General features: G+C 44.9%; 1 protein-coding gene across 2 annotated transcripts in view; it reads right to left on the bottom strand.

Annotated features, from left to right (window-relative positions):
• Nucleotides 1-4891: 4891 nt before the first annotated feature.
• Nucleotides 4892-23173, bottom strand: part of PIP5K1A (phosphatidylinositol-4-phosphate 5-kinase type 1 alpha) — a 37820-nt gene continuing 19538 nt past the window's right edge. Inside the window, exons 3-15 of one of the 2 annotated variants that reach the window (XM_021688116.1) lie at nucleotides 21903-21983; nucleotides 19969-20099; nucleotides 19411-19528; nucleotides 19092-19244; nucleotides 17657-17956; nucleotides 13204-13409; nucleotides 12341-12424; nucleotides 11470-11518; nucleotides 11177-11261; nucleotides 9960-10106; nucleotides 9630-9759; nucleotides 5725-5773; nucleotides 4892-5440 (exon numbers count right to left, since the gene is read on the bottom strand). In XM_021688116.1, the coding sequence (XP_021543791.1) occupies nucleotides 5438-5440; nucleotides 5725-5773; nucleotides 9630-9759; nucleotides 9960-10106; nucleotides 11177-11261; nucleotides 11470-11518; nucleotides 12341-12424; nucleotides 13204-13409; nucleotides 17657-17956; nucleotides 19092-19244; nucleotides 19411-19528; nucleotides 19969-20099; nucleotides 21903-21983 (1536 nt within the window). In that variant the 3' untranslated portion in view covers nucleotides 4892-5437. The remainder of the gene's footprint in view (nucleotides 5441-5724; nucleotides 5774-9629; nucleotides 9760-9959; nucleotides 10107-11176; nucleotides 11262-11469; nucleotides 11519-12340; nucleotides 12425-13203; nucleotides 13410-17656; nucleotides 17957-19091; nucleotides 19245-19410; nucleotides 19529-19968; nucleotides 20100-21902; nucleotides 21984-23173) is intronic. The other variant, XM_021688117.1, reaches the window with a different exon arrangement.

Here is a 23173-nt window from a genome sequence, read left to right as displayed (position 1 = left end):
TTCAACATTTAGAGGTTAGGGAGAAAAGGAGGAACTAGTAAAGGATGAAGATGGAGTAGTGCAGTACCTTGTTGAGGACAACCAGGTGAAAGTAGTATCCCAGAAGCTAAGTGGAGGGAATAATGAGCTGTCAGATGCTGCTGACACGTCAAGTAAGAGGAGGATTGATATATTTAGCCACATGGTCATCAGTGACCTTAATAAAAGATGTTTTGGTTGGGTGGTGGGGGCAAAAACTTAGAGGAAGTTCAAGAGAGATTAGGGTAAAAAAAACTACTAACAAAAATTCAGGGACGGCTGGGTGGCTCAGTTGATTAATCATCTGCCTTCAGCTCAGGTCATGATCCCAGGGTCCTGGGATCGAGTTGCCCTTTGGGCTCCCTGCTCAGCGGAGAGCCTACTTCTCTGTCTACCCCTCCCCCCTGCTTGTGATCTCTCTCGGATAAATAAAATCTTTTAAAAGAAAATAAAATCTTTAAGAAAAAAAAAAAGAAAGAGGGGCTCTTGGGTGGCTCAGTCAGTTAAGCGTCTGACTCTTGATACCAGGCCAGGTCTTGATCTCAGGGTCCTGAGTTCAGGCCCCACTTTGGACTCTGCACTGGGCATGGAGCCAACTTTTTTTTTTTTTAAGATTTTATTTATTTATTTGACAGAGACAGCGAGAGAGGGAACACAAGCAGAGGGGAGTGGGAAAGGGAGAAACAGGCTTCCCGCCAAGCAGGGAGCCTGATGCCGGGCTCGATCCCAGGACCCTAGGATCATGACCTGAGCCGAAGGCAGATGCTTAACGACTGAGCCACCCAGGCGCTCCCATGGAGCCAACTTAAAAGTAAAGAAAGAAAAGAGAAAAAAAGTAAATAATACACAGTTTATTTTTAAAGAAGCTCTTTTTTTTTTTTCTTAAGATTTTATTTATTTGACAGAGCACAAGCAGGGGGAGTAGCAGGGAGAGGGAGAAGCAGGCTTCCCCTGAGCAAGGAGCCCCGACGCGGGGCCCAATCCAGGACCCCGGGAACATGACCTGAGCCGAAGGCAGATGCTTAACCAACTGAGCCACCCAGGTGCCCCTGGAATATATTTTAAACGGCAAGAAGGGATGCGACTCCAATTCTATTGAATAACTTTCAGAATAGTTGAGACTGACATGCTTAAGAGAAAAACATTAAACCAGGATTTCCAGCTTTATTATCCTTTTTAAAAAAAGATATTTATTTAAAAATTTTATTTATTTGACAGAGAGAGGCAGCGAGAAAGGGAACACAAGCCCGGGGAGTGGGAGGAGAAGCAGGCTTTCCACGGAGCAGGGAGCCCCGATGCAGGACTCGATCCCAGGACCCTGGGATCGTGTCCTGAGCCGAAGGCAGATGCTTAACAACTGAGCCACCCAGGCACCCCAGATTTTTATTTATTTGAGTGAGAGGGAGAGAGAGAGCGCACGCGCGCCAGCGCAGTAGCAGGGGGAAGTGCAGAGGGAGAGGGAGAAGCAGCCTCCGCGCTGATTGTGGAGTCCCACACGGGGCTCAATCCCAGGATCCCTAGATCATGACCTGAGCTGAAGTCAGATGCCTAAGCGAGCCACCCAGGTGCCCCTCCAGCTTTATTATCCTATGATCTCACTTGGTTTCCTTAACTTTTAGTTATCAGTTTTCCCCTTAGCAGGCCCTACGTGCATTTGGATTGCAGGGTCCTGCTATAGAAGTAGCGGTTGCTGCTCACCACTAGAGGGACCCTCTGACTGTAAGAGGGTATCTACTGCACCCACTCAGCAGTTGAATGGATGATTGAAGAGGGAGTGACCAGATAAGGGTGGCAGAAAGACCACTTATGCCTAAAACATGTTCAGATTCAGTTCCTATTAGGGAAAGAGTTTTATCCTTATCCAGTCTAAAGGAGTGACTTAAACTCAAATTCAAAACTTTGACAATCCCCAGTTCCTCCTTCACTCCAATTACTACTTGTTCTATCATAGTTTTCTTTTTCTTTTTTAATTTTATTTATTTATTTGACAGAGAGAGACACAGCGAGAGAGGGAACACAAGCAGGGCGAGTGGCAGAGGGAGAAGCAGGCTTCCCACCAAGCAGGGAGCCTGATGCGGGGCTCGATCCCAGGACCCTGATGCGGGGCTCGATCCCAGGACCCTGGGAACACGACCCGAGCAGAAGGCAGATGCTTAACGACTGAGCCACCCAGGTGCCCCTATCATAGTTTTATCATCACCTCTATTCTCCTACACCACCACACACCTAAATTATTATAGTCTAATCTGCTTGTTCTACCCACTTTTACAGAACTTTGTCAACAGATTAATCTGAATTATTTGGATCATGTCCTAGAGGCAAAATGCATTCTACAGTTCCTCACTACCTAGTTTAAAATACAAAATTCCTCAGCTAGGGGCACTTGGGTGGCTCAGTTGGTTAAACATCTGCCTTCGGCTCAGGTCATGATCCCAGGGTCCTGGGATCGAGCCCCAGGTCAGGCTTCCTGCTCAGTGGGAAGTCGGCTTCTCGCTCTCCCTCTGCTCACCCTCACCCTGCTCATGCTATCTCAAATAAAATCTTAAAAAATTCCTCAGCTTAGCAATCAGGGTTTCCTGTGTGGCCTCCACCTATACCTACTCCAAGATTCTCACTCAGATCTCCTCCACCATTGCTTCCACTGTGGGCTTTTCCTCGTTCTCCAAAACAAGGACCCTTCTCGTACCTCTAGGCCCTTGGGTTCATGTGCAACTTTCTCCAACACTTCTAGTCCACAGTAACCTCTAAATTTTCTTCCACCTAATATATTCTGTACCATTCTCTCAGAGAACTGGTATCCTTAACTATAATCCATCTAAAATGTTGTTTTTGTGTACACACAAGTATGTATGTGCTCTTCCTGTAAACTCTTGAAGGTCAGTTACTTCTTTTGACCTCCAACTTACCCAGTGAATTGCTCATTAGTTGCTGCATAAATATTTGTAGAATGATCTTTTTTTTTTTTTTTTAAAGATTTTATTTATTCATTTGAGACAGAGAGAATGAGAGAGAGAGAGCACATGAGAGGGGGGAGGGTCAGAGGCAGAAGCAGGCTCCCTGCCGAGCAGGGAGCCCGATGCGGGACTCGATCCAGGGACTCCAGGATCATGACCTGAGCCGAAGGCAGTCGCTTAACCGACTGAGCCACCCAGGCGCCCTGTAGAATGATCTTAACAAGATAAGGAATAGTGCTGTGGAAAGAACACTAGTTAACTTGCTTCTCTCCAAACTTCCCTACCCGCATACCTTAGAACAAGCACCCCCTCTTTGGACTAGTTTCCTATCACAGTAAAAAAGCCTAACTAATAACTAAGCTCCACCTCACAGAAGAGGAAAACAGAATTGAGGGAAGCAGTCTCTGTGGGCTTCTAAGTGACACCTTAGCACCAGGTCAGGGGAAGGAAAGAGGGAATCAAAAGGCCAAATGATCTCAGGCTTGCTTTGTCCCTCCTCCTCTCCTCCTAAACTTGAGGAAGACTTTGAGCTTTGGATTCCCAGATCCGTCAGTTAAAGTAGGTTGCCACTTAGGCAACAGACCTACAGTAATTGTCTTTATATTCATTCATGGTTTTTCCTTGTCAAGTTGAAGTTGTTCAAGTGGAGAGGTGCCTGGAAGGTAGGGAATGAAGCCAGCACCGGCCTGCACCAGACTGAAGGCAGCTGGCGAGGACGCATTTGCTCAGGGCACCGCAAACAACACTGAGCCCGAGCTGAGGCAGGATGGTGGAGCAGATGGTGTATGAAAAAGAATTAGGAAGAAACAAGAGGTCTAAATAACTGATGAAAGTTTAATACATTAAAACCAGATATTTATCACTTTTATATTGCATTTGCCATTGCTGAACAATACAAAGTGGAGGCAAATAGTGACACTTCATAAAAATGTTGATTCCCCCCCCATTCCCTTCCCTAAGACCCAGCCTCCCTCAAATATTCCCTCCCACTCCCTACAGAACTCTGTCCTGAATAAAACACTTAAATACATCATAAATAGTAAATTATGAAAAAAAAATAGCAAGACTTGTTTCTTTCCTTCTTGTAAAAAAGAACATGGCAGCAAAGACAGGCAGCCAGAAACTGGCTGGGGGTGTCTAATATAGACAGTTACTTGGGGGACGGGCTAACCTACTATCAAGGTCGGGCGGGATGGAGATGGGACAGTATTCAACAATCTGCCTGAGATGCCTCCTTAGTCCCCAGACAGAAGGAGGATCAAGTGGGGGACCGCAACTCTTGGGAGACGGGGGACAGACGGATTACACAGCTCCCATTTCTGAGTTCTCTGCATGAGAGGGAGCAGGGCATGTGGCACAGCAATGATCTCACCTAGGCAAGAATCTGCTGGCTCCCCGTGAGTCTAAGCGAATATTCTCTAGCCTCATAGATACAGATTGCCTGTTAAACGGACACAGGTGTCCCCTCTGCACCTCAGCTCCTTCTTCCAACGCTGTCGGAAAAAGTGGGAAGAGCAAGGAAGAAACCTCCCTTTGAGAAGGATCCAAATTCATTTGATTAAGTCTTCATATTTAGAAAAACAAGCAGAATACATTTCCAATTGCAAAACAGTAATAATTGTGATGACCTGGCAGTAAGCAGGATCCCGCCTAGCAAGGGCTCTGATCTTCTGGTCCCATGACTGCTCTACTGTTTCAACAAAAGGGGTAAAGATTACCCCATGTCCCGCTCTCTCCTTCAGCCTTAAGAAATTCATCAAGAGAGGAGTTAAAGAGGAGCTGCTCCTGGCAAAGCAGTTCCATAGTTCCATTTCTCAAACACCAGGGGGATCTTCTGAGGGAACCCCACAAACAGGCATCTCTCCCGACACTTACGCAGTTTTGATCTGACACTGTCTGGCTTCAAACTGTGTGCTGTGTGCTAGTTTTTCTTTTCCTTTTTTTAAGGAAAAAAAAGGAAGGTGGGAGTTGGCTTAACACCCTGACTCCCCAAAACCTTTACAAAGATTACAAGGGTCTTCTTCCAGAGAAAGCGCGAAGGTGGAGATAATGTGCCAGCCAGTCTGTCCTGAGGAAGTTAAGAGTCCAGCTCCCGGTGAAAGGTAGGTGAAGAGGAAGAAAACCACCAAGTCCAGCAACCCCACTTCCAGCAGGAAGAATGGGGGCTTGAAAACAATTCCGTTGTGGAAGCCAAGGCTAGCCATTTGAAAAGTCGTGCCCCCTAACTCAGAAGTGGAGAAGATGCTGCTGTCCTCAACTGTCCAAGGCACCAATGCCCATTCGTCAGGAAGGGGAAGGAGAAGAGGTTCTTCTTCAGAAAGGAGACCGAGAGCTCCCCTCGGCTCCATTATACTCCTTTTGTGATGACCACGAAGAAGAAAACTCAGCATTGCTGGGGCAAGGGCTGGCTTCTTGGGATCACCAAGCTGGTAGAATCTTGTTCCAGGTCTTCCGAGTTTTTTTGCTCACTGGAAAGGAAAAGAGAAAGGGTGTAAAGTTAAGGATGTGGAGTATGAAATGAGGAGGCAGGAATAGAATTCAAGTTTATTTCAGCCTGACTGGCAGTGAAGTTTTCTTCTACTTCATCCTCTGCTTCCAAGTACAAGGTCCCCACAAAATTTAAAAAGGCAAGATTAAAAGGGCACCCAGTCCCTCTAACCTTGCAAATTAACTCCCTGTTCCACTCCATCAGTGATCCTCTTTATACCCTTCAAATAAAAGCATTCACCTCCCCCACATCCCAGACACTCACATGGGTGAACTCTGACTCTGCAACTTCAGGCTTTTCCAAGAGGGTTGAACTAACAGGAGGAAAAAAAATGGAGGCAGAGAGAAGAATTAGAAGATAAAGAAGAGAAAGGACAATTCTCTCAAGTCAGATATCGTACTGCTTCTCCATATCTCACTTCAGGGATCAACTTAGGATTCAGAAAGAAGAGGCTGAGGCGCCTGCGTGGCTCAGTCGTTAAGCGTCTGCCTTCAGCTCAGGTCATGATACCAGGGTCCTGGGCCCCACATCGGGATCCCTGCTCTGCGGGAGGCCTGCTTCTCCCTCTCCCATTCCCCCTGCTTGTGTTCCCTCTCTCGCTGTCTCTCTCTGTCAGAAAGAAGAGGCTAAGAAACTACCAGACTTAGAAGCTTTTAATTAATAGTTTTAAAGAGTTTTAAAAGTTTTTAATTAATAGTTTTAAAGAGAAGTTTTAATTAATAGTTAATTTAATCAACTATTTAGCTTCTTGAGTACTACAAAAATATTTCCTAATACCCTCCCCTTCTGTCCTCAATTCCCAGGTGTGGTAGGCACTCAGTGATCACTGCTGCCTGATATTTGTGCCATTGTGTAATTCTCTCCTCTTGAATGCGGTCTGGATTTAATGACTGTTTTCCAGAGGACAGAATGCAGGCCAGGTGATGGAACATCAATTCTGAGATTAGGTTACAAAAAGACCCTATCTAGGGGTGCCTGGGTGGCTCAGACGGTTAAGCATCTGCCTTCAGCTCAGGTCATTATCCCAGGGTCCTGGGATCGAGCCCCACATTGGGCTCCCTGCTCAGCAGGAAGCCTGCTGCTCCCTCTCCTACTCCCCCTGCTTGTGTTCCCTCTCTCTGTCTCTGTCAAATAAATAAAATTAAAAAAAAAAAATCTTAAAAAAAAAAAAGACCCTACCTAGCTTCTTCTTGGGCTTGAGCTCTCTCACTAACTGTTTGCTCTGAGGGAAGCTAGCTGCCACATGGAGAAAGCATGTGACAGGGAACTGAGGGAAGACCACTGGCCAACAGCCTGCAAGGAACTGAATTTTGCCAACAACCACATAAGTGAGCTTGGAAGTCGATCCTCCCCCGGGGCGAGCCTCCAGATGAGACTACTTCCCTAACAACTTCACTGTAACCTCCTGAGAGACCCTGAGCCAGTGGCACCCAGCTAAGTCACTCCTAGATATTTAAGCTACATAAAATCTGAGATAATAAATGTTTGTAGTTTTTAGCTGCCACGCTGGGGGTAATTTGTTATACAATAATATAAATTTTTGTACCTGGAAGTAAAGTGCTACTGAACTTTTTAAAAAACTAAAAAGTGGGGGGCGCCTGGGTGGCTCAGTTGGTTAAGCGACTGCCTTCGGCTCAGGTCACGATCCTGGAGTCCCGGGATTGAGTCCTGCATCGGGCTCCCTGCTGAGCAGGGAGTCTGCTTCTCCCTCTGACCCTCCCCCCTCTCATGTGCTCTCCTCCCTCTCTCATTCTCTCTCTCAAATAAATAAAATCTTTAAAAAGTAATAATAATAAAAAACTGAAAAGTGGAAGTGGCTTTGGAAGAGGGAAGTGGGCTTTAAGCAGCATTTTAGTGAAAGTTTAGAAGTGCCATGAATATACTGTAGAATTTAGACTTGAATGAGGGAGTTGCCAGTGTGGGCTCAAAGGCAAGTGAGAAAAATCTTACGGGAAACTGAAGGAAAGGGGATCCCTGTAATGCAGTGGAACAAAGTTTTGCAACGTCATAGGCAGTTAAGTGAAAAGCAGAATATGTGTCTAACGAATTGGGTGACCTACCTAAGGAGAATTCTAAACAAAGTGCTAAAGGTGCCACCTGGTTCCTTCTTAATGCTTATAGTAAAATGAGAAGAAAAAAATTAAGGGAAGACTATTAAATAAAAGGACTTGCCAGGACTTGATGGTTTTGAAAATTCTGAGCCCCTCCAGCAGATAGCAAACAATGCTATAAAATTAAGAAAGAGTTTGTGAGCAAGCATAAAACCTGGGCACTGCCAGGAAAATGTGGTCTAGAGACAAAGCCAAGTTATGACTGTAAAATATTTTTTTAAGACTTCCGAAAAATCAAAGTTGGTTCCTTAGAGTACTATTCGATCATACAAAAGGCCATTCAAAAAGATTAATGTGTTATGCACAAACAATATATCATGGAACACTACATCTAATGATGTCATGTATGGGGATTAACATAAGAATAAAAATAAATAAATAAATAAAAAAGATTAATGTCACCCAGATCCTCTCAATTTAACAGGATCTCTAAGAAGCACAGGGCTTAGGAAGAAGGTATCTGTGGGTGTGGCTTTTGTCAAGGGGACTGAATTCCAGTGAGACTCACCGGAGGCCCACAAAATATGTGAGGGCATTATAACAGCAGAAACATTCACAGCTTAGACTGAAAGGGACAGACACAGTGCAAAATGAAGAAACCGCTGGACCCCAAAATTGTACTGGCAGGAAGCAGGCTGAGTAAACTACTCAGCTGCAAACACATGCTAGCTTTCATGAAAAAGGAAGACCCAGAAAGCAAAACCACGAGTTCAAAGGGTGGAGTCGAGAGTCATGGAGAATTACTCCCAAGCTTTTCCCAACAGTTGCTGACTCCAACAGTTGCTGGATTTGGGACTAGCTCTGTACCAGTGACAGCTCTGTGCCTCCCTCACTCTTTCTGCACAGGACTGTGTTCAGTGGTTAGCTACTTACTGCCTCACCACTGCCTGGTGTGTAGGGAGAAAACAGCTCTCTTTAGTTTCACAAGTCCAAAGACTGAGAGCAACTGTACTCACGGAATAATACCTGGGGAGCTCCTCCAAACCAAGACCTAATTGAGATGACAAAATTCTGGAATTTAAGCTGCTGCTGCAATGGGATGAGACTTTTGAAGACCATGGGATCAAATGAATGCATTTCGCAGAGGGAGGGGTAGGAATCATCGGGGGCCAGAAGATGGACTGTGAAATAGGTCACTTTTGAGGTGGCTCCCAATGAGTTCTGCATCCTGGTATTCACACCTTTGTGAAATCCCTTCTTTGTGAGTGTGGGCACAATCTAGTGACTAGAATGCAGTACTGGTGATAGGATGTCAATTCTGAGGTTAGGTCACAAAAAGATTATGAATTCTGCATAGGTGCATGCACTCTCAATTGCTCACTCCGAGGGAAGCCAGTTGCGATGTTTTGAGTTGTCCTAAGGAGAGGCTCATGTGGCAAAGAACGAAGGGAGGCCCCCAGCCAACTGCCAGCAAGGAACTAAGGCCCTCTGTCCAGCAACCCACAAGGAACTGAATCCTGCTAATAAGCATATAAATGAGCTTAGAAGTGAAGCCTCTCAACTGAACCTTCAGAAGAGATGGGAGGCCCTGGCTAACACCTCATGAAAGACCTTGAGCCAGAGGACTCAGCTAAGCTGTACCCACATTCCTGACCCACAGAAACTATGATATGTGTTTGTTATTTTAATCCACTAAGTTTTGGGTTAATTTATTATGATGGAATAGATACTCAACACACCATGTAACAAAATTAAATCACAATCTTTAGAATGGATCCTTTTACAAGATTGACTGTTCATTTTCTTCACTGCCCAGAAATCTTTCCAGGCTTACAAAGTAAGCTGAGAATTCTCACCTAACTCATCAGGAGATAAAGGGTTAGCTGGGGCGTATTTTGACTATCAAAATAGTCTGCACACCCCCTAAAGATGCAGAGATGTTGACACACTTCTCCAAATCACTAAAGATGAGCTAAAGGAAAGTAAACCTGGAAAAATCTAGTGAAAAGCAAAAGACAAACAACGATCTCTTGAAAAAAACAAAATTATGGAGGTTCCCAAGGACCTGAAGAGAGAGAGATGAAAAGATTATATGAAGAAAGGGGCCAAGGAACCAACCTTGTAGTTTGCATATGCAAAGTCTCTCCAACTACAGGTGAGAAATAGGGGTCAGGAATAGTCGAGACCTCACTGATTTTCTCCAAAGGTGGAGTCTGAGGTAAAACATCAGGACGACCGAAGTGGACGCCTGGAAAAAAGAAAAGGGAAGAAAATCAATAAATAAAAAAGAAGACAAAATGGGGTGGGGGAAATACAGGGGGAAAAAATGTAGCAACTTGGCTTTTCCTGAATAGGAACAGGGAGTAGAGGTCCTAGGCAGATAAGATAGGGCTCAGAAGGAAGGGAGGGAGTGCCCAATCACATGGGAACCCCAGCCCTGGCGCTGACCTGGCTCCACTTCCGCCTTGGTTGTCACTTGTGCCTTGTGCTCCCCAGAGACCGATGTCTGGTAAGTAATGCAGGAGTTGCCGCTGGGGCCTGCTCGCCGAGAGAAAGATGAGCCAGACCGAAACTTTTTGGAAGGAGAGGGCTTCACTTCAAAAGGGAAAGAGAAAGCCTACTTAGCACCCACCTGAGAAACCATCACCAAGACATAGATACAAATCGCTAGCATCCCCAACACAAACCCAAAGGTGCTCTGCAAAGCGGGAAGAAGGACTAATGTCAACAAAGACAAGCTCTACGAACTACTCTTTCAGAGGAGAGGGTGTGCATCTCAGTTCACCTCACTTTGGAAAGCAGAGAACCTAGAGGAAAGCAGACACATACATATCTTGCCCCTGCTACACGCAACCTCCATGGCTTTGCTTCCACCGGATGAGATGTCCTCCATTCCGTCACTCCCTTGTTCTTTAATAGCATACTCCAGTTCAAGCGGACGAAGAGGACCTTTCACTCTGCATCCTTGTAGCACTCATGCACACAGCACTGTGATACTTTACACTTGCTTATATGTCATGCTGAAAAGACTTTGAGGGGATTTCCTCACGTTTAAGACTCTCTGGCATGCCTAAGTCCCCTCTGCCGCACCGAGGGGCGACGGAGGCCTATGATGAGGCGGCGGGAAGGAGGAGCTGGAAATTTGCCAGTGGCAGCACGACTGGAAGGCTGGGAAAGAAGAATACTGGCACCTTCCAACCAAGAAAGTTGAGGGAAGAGAGTAAGAACAACTGCTAAGCAGAAAACAGTATATGCTTCTCCAACCCTGTGATCCTAGTCTGAGAAGTCCTTGGCACTGGGGATATGAAGAGAAAACAGAACACTGGTAACATCCTCACCTATCTGTCTGTAAGTCTGGCTCTATCTCAGCCTATGCCATAGGATCCTACTCCCACAATGACACTTTCCTCCCCCCTCCCCCAATCCCACCAATTTCCCAGAAATGCCCCTCACCTCAATGACACACGAAGGGAGAGCCAGGGGAAAAGCAGCAACTCGGAAACCACTGGGACAGACAGAATGACTGACATAAAGGCGGGCAGCAGCTCTCACGGGATGTGGGTAGAGCAGAAGAGGTTTTGGCAGTTCCCTGACAGAGGTGTCTTGCCCACCCATCTCCTGGAGTAAGGGAGTCATTGGGGGGTCGTCTGGTAGAAGCCACTTACGGGGTATCTTCTTAAACACTGTGTTGCACATGAAGCGCTGGAACCGTTCAGCATAGAAGCCTGGGCGATGCACCGATACAGTGTCCTGCAGAGCAGAAGAGATGGCTGCAGAGTTAAAGAGGGGGAGGCCCAGCCAGAGGATCACTATTTAGTCCAAGGGCCATTTTCCTCTAGGCTGAGACCCTAGCACAAGGGTAGAACCCACAAATGAAATAAGAAAGAAAGAAGAAATTGAGGGGGCAAATCAGAACTGAAGGAGGCAGGAGGAGAGCCTCTAGCAAACTGCTACTCACCCCATCGTGTACCAGGGCTTTCCAAGAGTGCTCCAACTTCTTAACAAACCTGCCAAGAAAAATGTGTGTCACATAGTCACAGAATTTTTAATGAATGACAGTTTTCTCTTTTATGAAGTTAAAGAAGCTGGGAAAGCACTCCCTCTATTAAACTGGCTTTCCAAAGAACAGACACAGTAGTGCTCGTTCAGGATGGAGATCAAAGCTATTTCTAGGGAAGTTAATTACCTCCCCCATGGAAAAAGGGAACTTAGTATGTCCCTGGCAAGTCAGGGACAAGAACATTTATTGCAAAAGGAGAAATGATGGGATAGATGCACATGCCTGGAAGAGGGGAGTTAAAACTGGATGAGAATACTCTGTAACAGTCAACCAAGGATTGTCCAGTCATTAGTAACTGAAACCTGTTTACAGGGGTAAAACTGGGATCTAGCATTTCCAGCTCCTCCCTATCACTTCACTGCCTCAGTTCCATAGGTTAATAGTTAGCATAGACACAGTGATCCTCTTGTTTTTCCTCCAAGGAAAAGAGGAACATGTTTCCAGCTGTATCCCAATGTGGAGTATGACTCATCTCCCAGGTTTTTCACAAAGAGCCAGAGAGATGGTGTATTCTACCCTGGTGCTTCTGAGGACTGACTCAGCTCTCCACAGAGGTATACGTTATGTTTGGGAAGGTGGCAGGGTAACGAAGTCAAGGAGACAGGCAAAATCAAGGAAATAAACCACCATCTGAAACCCGATGAGGTAAGCAGCTAGAATGCAACTCTGTTCCTGTTTCAGGAAGAGTGACAAACCCATCTAAAGGAGAAATGTGAATGGTTATCCGCAACCACTCTGCCCCCTCATTTGGGATCCATATGCTCCTCACCTGTAAGATTGGAGAATGTCAATGATCCCAATATAAAGCAGCAGCCTTTCCCCTTTACTATTGCGGGCAGGGATGCCACCCATACTGTTCCGGAAGACAAGAAGAAAACAGTAAGAAAATCTCTGGCCTAGCACAAGGGTTTCTCCTAACCTCGAGTCAGATCAGGACAGGGAACTGAGACCTAACCATAACTGTCCCATCTTCCATAAACTGGGGAAGAGTGAAAACCTTCCTCTAACTCCAAGAGCCACTCTGGAGTATGTATTATAACCTCTTTCTCTCCAAGTCTCACTTGCCTGCCTCTCCAACCCCAATTCCACCAAAAAATCTAAAAAGTCACACTCAGCGACACAAAACGCTCAGATAACTCTGAACTTCCTCAGTACTTTCATATTCTAATTCACACCCACTAGGACACTCTTCTTTAGAGTCACAGTAAAGGCGACCTTAAAAATGAAACCACTTACAAGACATTTATGATGCTTCAGTAAATATACTTCCTTGATAGATAGATCCATGATGGTAAGAAAGATTCCTTCCATAAAGCTGCCTATAGTAAATTACTTTTGGTGAAGTTCTAATAGAATATGCAGACGTGTCTAAAACTCTGAATATATTCTTTTTGAAAGGTGTTTTAATTTTAAATAGTTCTCCTTCCCAGATGTACTACAGATCCCCAACTTAAGCCCTCTTCCTTTCCTTTTACATTCTTACGGCGGCTTGTTCTATAGTTTTGTAAGTGTTAATACTGTCAACTTAACTGCTGAATCGGTACTACTCTGATGCCAGGAGATGCATCCTTTCCTCGAGAAAAAAAATGCCGTGTCTATGCTCTCCTTCCTGGTGCCCCTGAGCCCACTCACTGGTCATCAGTCTCCATGGTGCCACCTCGCCGAGCCTCGCCCTGGATAGATTCCATAGCCGTGGAATAGAGAGCCTTTTGGGGGGCTGGTCTGCGAGTGTCAGCTGAGGATTGTGCTTCACTGCCTAAAGGCTCTCGTTGTGCATGATCTATGTTATGGATCGACATCAAGAGGCTATAGTCCATTATCTTGAAGCTCTGCAGCACCTAATGAAAGGAAAAAAACAAACCATGTTCTGAGCCTTGGGAGGTATGAGGATTATTTCAGGATCTCACAGCTTTCCTAATTCAATTATTCTTTTTTTATTTTTATTTATTTAAGATTTTATTTATTTACTTGACTGAGAGAGACACAGTGAGGGAACACAAGCAGGGGAAGTGGGAGAGGGAGAAGCAGGCTTCCCGCTGAGCAGGGAGCCTGATGCGGGGCTCGATCCCAGAACCCTGGGGGATCATGACCTGAGCCGAAGGCGGACGCCTAACGACTGAGCCACCCAGGCGCCCCCTATTTTTATTTTTTAATTTTTTAAAAAGATTTTATTTATTTGAGAGAGAGAGAGCATGGGAGGGGGGAGGGTCAGAGGGAGCAGAATCCCCGCTGAGCAAGGAGCCCAAGGCGGGGCTCAATCCTGGGACTCTGGGATCATGGCCTGAACCGAAGGCAGACGCTTAACCGAATGAGCCACCCAGGTGCCCTCATTTTTTTTTTATGATTTTATTTTTTTAAAGATTTGAGAGAGTGACAGAGAGGGGCACATAGGGAGGGGGAGGGGCAGAGGGAGAGAAAAACTTTAGCAGACTCCACGCTCAAGGTGGAGCCGATGCAGGGCTCATTCTCACGACCTTGAGATCACAACCTGAGAAAACCAAGAGTCGGATGCTCAACTGACTGCGTCACCCAGGGGCCCCTAAAGATTTTATTTTCAAGTAATCCCTAGGGGCACCTGGGTGGCTCAGTCGCTTAAACGTCTGCCTTTGCCAGGGTCCTGGGATCGAGCCCCACGTCGGGCTCCTTGCTCAACAGGGAGCCTGCTTCTCCCTCTCCTTCCTACTTGAGCTCTCTCACTATCTCTGTATCTCTCTCAAAATAAATACATAAAATCTTAAAAAAAAAATTTTTTTTTTTAAATTTCAAGTAATCTCTATATCCAACGTGGGGCTTGAACTCACAACCACAAGATCAAGAGTTGCACATTCCCCCAACTGAGCTACCCAGGTGCCCCAAGATTCAATTATTCTTGACCTCCAGGGTTAACTATAGGCTTATCCTTTGCTCCTCCTACTCCCTGGAGAAGAATGTATTAACCTCTTCTAGTCACTCATTATTTCTATTCACTCAGATTTCTTCTATTTGAGTAAATACATATTAGGCTACTGCCTAGCCCACAACACCCTCTGTTTGTTCTTTCCTTCTATTTGTGAAAAGAGCATTATGTTCTCAAGGGAACGTAGAATACATATTTGTGCTGTAAAGAATCCACAAGGAAGGTCTGGTAAAAGTACATTTCATGATGGAGTATATGTGTTGCAGGACTTTATATGACCAGCTTTGATTCAGTTCAGTATTTACTGAAGCCCTACCACCTGCAGGTGTTGTGCCTGTTTATGGGGATACAAAGATACTCAAGAAAGTTTCTGTTCTCAACAATATTATCATTTAGGAAAGAAAACAAATGTAAAAATAAATCCAATACAGCCTAATATATGCAACAACAGAAGTGCTTACATGATTGATAGTATGGAGGAGGTCAGGAAGTGATACGTAAATAAGTTTACGAAGAATAAATTAGAAAATAAGTCCAAACAAATAAAGGAAGGAATACTCCAACGCCTGGAAGCATGAAACAAACAGCACATTATGTGCAGGGAGGTATAATTTCATACTGCTAAAACAGAAAATGGACAGAAAAAGGACAGGTGTGGCAGATTACAGAGGCTGATAGAAGCAAAATAATGACAGGCCTGATATATCATATTAAGGAGCCCGGATTCTTTTTTTTTTTGAAGATTTTATTTATTTGACAGAGAGAGAGTGTGTGCGCACGCGCATGCATGCACACAAGTCGGGGGTAGGGGCAGAACCAGGTTCCCTGCTGATCAGAGAGCTCGTTGTGGGGCTTGATCCCAGGACTCTGTGATCATGACCTAAGCCAAAGGCAGATGATTAACCAACTGAACCACCCAGGCACACCAAGGAGCCTGGATTATATCCTATAGTTCTCAACCCTCTTTCCATCCCAGAACAGGATGCAAAAGGGTATACTCTCACCAGTTCCAGTAGCCCACTTTGGTGATGCAGCTCAACCAAGGGTGTTTTGCTAGGTTGGTGGAGAAAGGGATGAAGCAAGCACAGGAGTGATTCTTATGTATAGTTTCTTTTTTTTTTTTTTTAAGATTTTATTTATTTATTTGAGACAGAGAATGAGAGACAGAGAGCATGAGAGGGAGGAGGGTCAGAGGGAGAAGCAGACTCCCTGCCGAGCAGGGAGCCCGATGTGGGACTCGATCCCGGGACTCCAGGATCATGACCTGAGCCGAAGGCAGTCGCCCAACCAACTGAGCCACCCAGGCGCCCTCTTATGTATAGTTTCTTAAAACAACTCTATTCTACTGTGTCCAGTCCCTTCAACCAAAGGAGCCAAACTAAAATAAGCATTACCCTACAAGTAGATGCAGAGTAAGCAAAGGACAAGGATGGACAATGTTATGGAGTGAGTAGAGGAAGACGATCCTACAATAGCAGTTGAGAAAAAAACAGTAAGAGATGCAAAAAAAATCAGTAGGAAAAGGTGTCACAAAATCCAAAAGAAGGTATGTTAAGAAAATGGAAATAGTCAACTTTCAAGCAGCAGAAAATGCAAGGAAGGACTGAGAAATATTCTCTACGTGGCATCCCAGGTGGGCAGTAGGGAGAGTAGTTCAACTGAAGGGGTGAGAGCAAAAGCCATGACAGTGGGTTGAGGCAGGAATAGGAGAAGATAGGGGCGCCTGGGTGGCTCAGTTGTTAAGCGTCTGCCTTCGGCTCAGGTCATGATCCCAGGGTCCTGGGATCCAGCCCTGCATCGGGTTCCCTGCTCTGTGGGAAGCCTGCCTCTCCCTCTCCCACTCCCCCTGCTTGTGTTCCCTCTCTCGCTGTCTCTCTCTCTATCAAATAAATAAATAAAATCTTAAAAAAAAAAAAAAGGAATAGGAGAAGATAAATGAAAAGGAAAAATGGAAGCATTATTACATGGAGACAATGGAAGTAAAAAAAAAAATACTCCAGGGGCACCTGGGTGGCTCAGTCGGTTAAGTGTCTGCCTTCGGCTCAGGTCATGATCCCAGGGTCCTGGGAAAGAGCCCCGCACTGGGCTCCTTGCTCCGCGGGGAGCCTGCTTCTGCCTCTCCCTCTGTCTGCTGCTCCCCCTGCTAGTGCTCTGTCAAATAAATAAAATCTTAAAAAAAAAAAAAAAGAAAAGAAAAAATCCTCCTAATGTTAAGATGGAAAAGATAAAAGTTGGCTTGCATGCAGAAAGAAAACAGTTGGTAGAGGCTGAAGCCAGGGGAGGGAAAGGAAGCAAGATGTGAAACAGAACCCTAAAGAAACAGTCCTGAGAAATGACTGACCTGGAATAAGCCACCAAATTGGGCAGAAAGGAGATTAAAGATGGGTAAGTGTAGACATGTTTATAAACTGGGGCTGGGAGCAGGACAAGGGGGTGGTATGGAATAGAAGAGTGAAGTAGTCTGTTGAGAAACAAGGCTGGGGGATTAAAAGTTAGAAAATGGTTTGGAGAGGGCGCCTGGGTGGCTCAGTTGGTTAAGCGACTGCCTTCGGCTCGGGTCATGATCCTGGAGTCCCGGGATCGAGTCCGGCATCGGGCTCCCTGCTCAGTGGGGAGTCTGCTTCTCCCTCTGACCCTCCCCCCTCTCATGCTCTCTGTCTCTCATTCTCTCGGTCTCAAATAAATAAATAAAATCTTTAAAAAAAAAAAAAAAAGAAAATGGTTTGGAGAGAGTGCCAATCATGTGACACCTGTGCTGAGAGGAACAGGAAGTGGACTGGTGAACAATACTTAGGCTGGATAGCGTCAACCTGTAGAGATGTTGGTAGAACAGACACAGGTGTGTGATTTCCTTCAGCAGCACTCAGCTTCCAAGATATAAATTTGAATCTGGCAGGCAGGACCAAGATCTGAGGAATGATGGTGCTGGTATGAAAATAAGGAAACTGTAGGATTATGAGGCCCAGGAGAGGTAAAGAAAATGAAGCCAGGTGGGGGAGGATAAACAGGATATAAAAATATAAAGGCTCAGCAACAACCTAATGTAAAGTTATTTTAAGTAAAATCTGGGACATACAGAGCTAAGGAACTGAGTCCCATCTCATACAGAGTTGAACCCTAATAACAACAAGCTGTTTTAGTGGCTGAGATTTTTGGCATCTGAGAGGGAAGGAAATATGATAAACTCACCAAACAGTCACGCTGTAGGGTCTTACATAGAGCATTATACATGTCAGCATCCAAAAAAAGACCATCTGGAATGTCTTGTAAGAAGTCCAGGTCTTTAAAGGTGGGGAGAGGCTTCTCTCGCTCTTTTTGGGAAGCCCGCCGTTTGTAGGTAGAGCCCTTGAGGTCATATTTGATGTGCATCTTGACTGACCGTGGTAAGAGATTGTTCATCACCACAATTCGAATGTTCTTACCACCTGCTTGCACACAGTACAGTCCATAGAATTTAGGCAGCAAAGTTCGAGGATTCTGGTTGAGGTTCTGAGGGCACAAAAGTAAAAAGAAGCAGGAGCGCAAGTCAGCTGATTTTCAGTGAAACTCAAGGGTAAAAGTTGCCACCCACCTTCTTTGTCTGCTATATGGGATTCAGGTACAATCTATCTGCCCATAAGCCCACATAATATTTGTTTACAATTTCCCAATACATCTATCTTCAGTAATCAGATCACACCAAGCTGAGCCACAGACCCTCCAATACAGTAATCAGTCAGGATACTCAATATATGATGGGTATATTCTTTTAGAGAGGTTTAAGAAAAGATCATGTTGAAAAAGTCTTAACTCTAAGCCGTTAGAGTATAGTATGTTCTTGTGGGTGTGATGCAAAGCAAAACTAACTTCTCTAGAAGCTCCGAGAGCCGTCAGAGTAAGATGGAGTAGAGTACTATCAAGAGAAGTAACCAACCTCATTCCCTAGTATAGTATAGTCCCTCATTTTGCTCTCACTAAGAACAGAAAACAAAATTATCACTGAATTTCAACTTGGGGTAGGACAGTCTAAGTCAAATAACACTTAAAATAGGACCGATAGGGGGGTGCCTGGGTGGCTCAGTCGTTAAGCGTCTGCCTTCAGCTCAGGTCATGACCCAGGGTCCTGGGATCGAGCCCCGCATCGGGCTCCCTGCTCAGCGGGAATCCTGCTTCTCCCTCTCCCACTACCCCTGCTTGTGTTCCCTCTCTCGCTATGTCTCTGTCAAATAAATAAATAAAATCTTAAAAAAAAAGACAGATAACCAAAACCCCTTTTAGCCCCAGAGAGGCAAGAGAGATGGGGCAAAAAGCCCCAAAATGAACTACATCTTTAAGACCTAAGTGCGGACATTGTGTTGCCCTTCAGAAGAGAGCCCCCCAGCCTCTTTTTCTTTTTTAAAGATTTTATTTATTTGAGATGGATAGCGAGAGAGAGCACAAGCTGGGGACGGGGAGAGGGAGAAGCAGGCTCCCCGCTGAGCAGGGAGCCTAACGCAGGACTCGATCCCAGGACCTCCAAGACCATGATCTGAGCCGAAGGCAGACGCTTAACTGACTGAGCCACCCAGGCGCCCCATGAGAGCCCCCCAGCCTTGTCCAGGAGTGGAGTGGGCAGCAGAGGTGACCAGTGCTCCTCTTCCCTCACCATGTAGTATCCTGGAAGCAGCTTCTGCAGAAACTCTGCCTCTTTGTGCTGGACCGTTTTAATGATGAATTCATCGTCGCTGGACACGTAGAAGAGGGAACCGCTAGCCCCAGAGTTGCAGAGTTCAATCAGTGGCTCACTGCAGAGGGAGTACTGGGGCCCAGAAAGAAGAGAGCAAGAAGTTCAGAAATACCAGGGCCTGTCCAACCAGAAATTAAGTACAGATGCAATTCTGTTCTAAAGGAAAATTAGAGCAAGACTGTGAAGAGAGTCTTCTTTTGGGAGGATCCCTCTGATACTGGGGGAACCAGAAGCTTACCAAGTAATCATCAGGCCGGATACCAAATAACTCCCGAAAGTAACGGAAGGCAACAGGTGCATAGGTCTTGAACCGAAAGTCATTGTAGTGATGAGCAGGGGTCAAGTTGCTCCCTTCACTGTGGGGTTAAAATAGAAAAAGCTGTAATTTATCAGTACCTGTCACCCAGGGAGTCCACCCTGGGCAGACACTCAGAGTAACCCAGAGGCAGGTCAGTACATCCCTTCTGAGAGAACCAGGGGGATTAGATGAGTCAGTTACTTAGTGGGACAAAGCCACTACATGGGGATTAAGACATGGCACAGGGGATCACACTATCCCTACCTACTGCACTGAATTGCTTTTTAGGGCTCACTCCACAGGCCGGAGGCTCATGGAAGCATTCAAAGGACAGCATCTGCTCTCCGAATTCTCTATTCCCACATCACCCCAAGATCAAGTTAAGGACTGGACATTGGGCACATGCCTAAATTAGACCTGAACCCCTAAAACTGGCCTGAGGTTGATATGAAAAAGCCACACTTTCCAGGACATTCCCCTGAACATTAACCTCTGTACCTGGGGAAGAAGATACTTTCCACCACATAGAAGTCTTGCATGAGGACATCACGCTCTGGTTTGGTACTCAGGCTTCCCACAGTGTGAGTAATGCCTAACTGGATGGCACCTTTCAAGGCAGATGAGGTTGTCTGAGAAATAGAAGAAAAACGAGAGGAAAGTTTCCAGTATTAAATCTGATCAGAGGGCGCCTGGGTGGCTCAGTTGGTTAAGCGACTGCCTTCGGCTCAGGTCATGATCCTGGAGTCCCTGGATTGAGTCCCGCATCGGGCTCCCTGCTCGGCAGGGAGTCTGCTTCTCCCTCTGGCCCTCCCCCCTCTCATGTGCTCTCTCTCATTCTCTCGGTCTCAAATAAATAAATAAAAACTTTAAAAAAAAAAAAATCTGATCAGAACAATAAAAACTCAGGAGGGAAAAGCCAGAAGCAGCACTCAAAAAAGCAAATGCCCTTCTAGTACTTCAGACCAAGCCAGGGCGATCCAATTCCTCCATCCTCTTGCTTTACATGGCAGTTAAGCCTGGTGAAGGTTGGAAGGGTATGAAGATACACAGTAGCAAAGGCAGGACTGTCTGAGTCAGCCTCAGCTAGGCAAGGTGTTCCTGCCTATCCATATCTATAGTTGGAAGCCGCTCTCCATATCAACATTTGGAAGGTATGTTGTACTGAGAGAACAATCTTAAGTCTCATTCCAAAGATTCCATTTTATTCAAGAAATACAGAATTTAACTAAAATTTACTGATATTCTGATGGACTACCTGGCTACAGAAGCTTCAGTCCTTTAAGGGAAAGCCTGATTGGTGTCCCAAGGACGACAGGGTGGCAAAAAAAGTTCCTAATTGAAGAAGAAAGCATGAAAGACTCAAATTATTTCTGAGAGAAGTGTTTAGATTTAAAATTATCACACTATGGTTAAAACACAAATTCAAAAGCCTCACTCTTACAATCATATGAGAAAATATCACATCATCTAGATCTGTGCTGTGCAATACACTAACCACTGGCCACAGATGGCTATTTAAGTTCATTAAAATAAAAACTGAAAATCTGCCTTTTCAGTCTTACCAGCCACATTCAAGTATGATTAGTAGCTACTATTGGATAACACAGATTATAGCACATTTCAATCACTGTAGAAAGTTCTACTGGACAGTTTTGTTCTAATGATTTCCCTCATCCTCAACTCTCACCAACTATTAAATTACTTGTATTTCTACTCAGTACTCATTAGGCACTAAAATGATAACTAGAGGGGTACCTGGCTGGCTCAGTCAGTAAAGCATATGACTCTTGATCTCAGGGTCATGAGTTTGAGCCCCATATTAGGGGCAGAAATTATTTTACTTATTTTAAGTAGGCTCCATGCCCAATGTGGGGCTCAAATTCACGACCTCGAGATTAAGAGTCGCATGCTCTCCTGACTGAGCCAGCCAGGTGCCCTGCTAGAGATTACCCCCCTCCAAATTACATATATATAAAACTAGATTTTGAAGTGTATGCCTCTCCAATTAGCCTAGAAACTAATCTTTTTGTCTCAATGTTCAGCATATAAATAGAGCTCAATAAATATCTACTGAATTGACAAGGGCCTCGAGCCCATTCCCAGAGAGGGTCAGGTCCCTGACAGTGCAAAAAAGGCAGAGAACACACACAAGAATTTATGTGGGCCAGAAACAGGAATCCAAGAAATCTTCACACCCTGTATCAAACAAGGTATAGACGCTCAATGGAAAGGTTGAACACTGTCCCTTGGGAAGCCTGAGCACCTCCCAAAGTGGTCCAGAACTGAAAGTAAACTCTAAAGTTCAAGTTTTATGACAGTTCTTGTGCAAAGGCTTAGGATATCAAGAAATGAGACAAAATGTGGAGAATAATACCAAGGGGACAGAACTATCCCCTCCTGGAGTAAAATGAAAGGGTTCCACTCAGACACACCTTTTTATATGTCGTCTCTCCTGAGGAATCAACACCTCGGTGGCCTATTTTCTTGATGGGCATGCCAGAGGCATAAGGCACCTGGAAAAAGAAGAGTCAAAATTAGCACATGATCCCCATGTAATACACCATACAGCTACCATGACGGTACATTAAAACAAACTGAACACTCAACCCACCCGTCTAGGTTAAGAACATTTTATAAAATCTTCACAAGACCCACACATCTTTAGTGTTGTTTCCCAATGAATTAACTGGCTAAAAGAACACAGAAAATTCCAAGGGACACATATTTCACTTTTGATCCTAAAAAAAAAAAGGACATAAAAAATGAGTTACATTAAGGAAAAGTAGAAACAAGAGAACTATGAAACAGCTGCTCCACAAAAAAAAAACAAACCTAGTTCACAAAAGCAAGACAGGTTAAAAGTAGTTCCACAGACCCCTTCTTTTTTCACCAGCTTTCTTCAGAAACTTCTACCCCTCTAACCTTCAACCTGACATGAACACTACCTGCTCAAAGTGCATTCACCAGTAAAAATGATCTAGCCGCTCTCAAATACAAGTACTGCAAGCCCGGGAATTAAAAAGCTAAGGCAATAAGATGACTCCTCTGAGATAAAAGCCCTTGGTGTCTTGAAGAGATTCCTGGGAACACGATATGGCTTTGTTTTCCACCCACAGGATTGCCCCTGAAATAAGGAAGGAGTAATACCAGTAGAGTGGAGCTTCGAAGGCTATTCCCCACATCAAGATGAAGCACAAAAGACGCAAAGGTATTCTTCATGATGTCAGTACTCATTAAGTTAATAAGCCAGAGGCAAAAAGGCCAGTGTAAATAGAGTGCATGATCTTAGGGCCTGATATTCAAGTTCTACTCTTCTTGCTAAGGCCCTTAAATGTCAGAAAACCCTTACCATATCATCTCAAAGATCTTGGAAGAGGTTCTAAGAGAAAAACCTAAAATCCCAGGCCAAAGGGGGCCTGCATTCTGAAACCCTGTCACAAAACCCCGTAGAAAGGCAAGAAATAAGAAGAGGCTTGGGAAATACTGAAGAAGAAGAAAGTTAAGCAAATGGAAGATAATCTGCACAGAAAAGAAAAACTTAGAAAACTAACATCATCTGTTTGGTTAAAAGAAGTTATTCAAATTCACTGAAGCTATGCAACCAGGAGGCAGTAACAGCAAAACCAAAGAGTGGGCTTTAGTGCTAGATTGTGTGGGTTTTAATCCCAGCCTTATTAATTGTGTGACCTTGGGCAAGTTGCTG

This window comes from Neomonachus schauinslandi, chromosome 4 (assembly GCF_002201575.2).
Source record: "Neomonachus schauinslandi chromosome 4, ASM220157v2, whole genome shotgun sequence".
Classification (NCBI taxonomy): Eukaryota; Metazoa; Chordata; class Mammalia; order Carnivora; family Phocidae; genus Neomonachus; species Neomonachus schauinslandi.
Note: the sequence above shows the minus strand (reverse complement) of the source record. Positions and strands in the feature narration are given on the sequence as shown.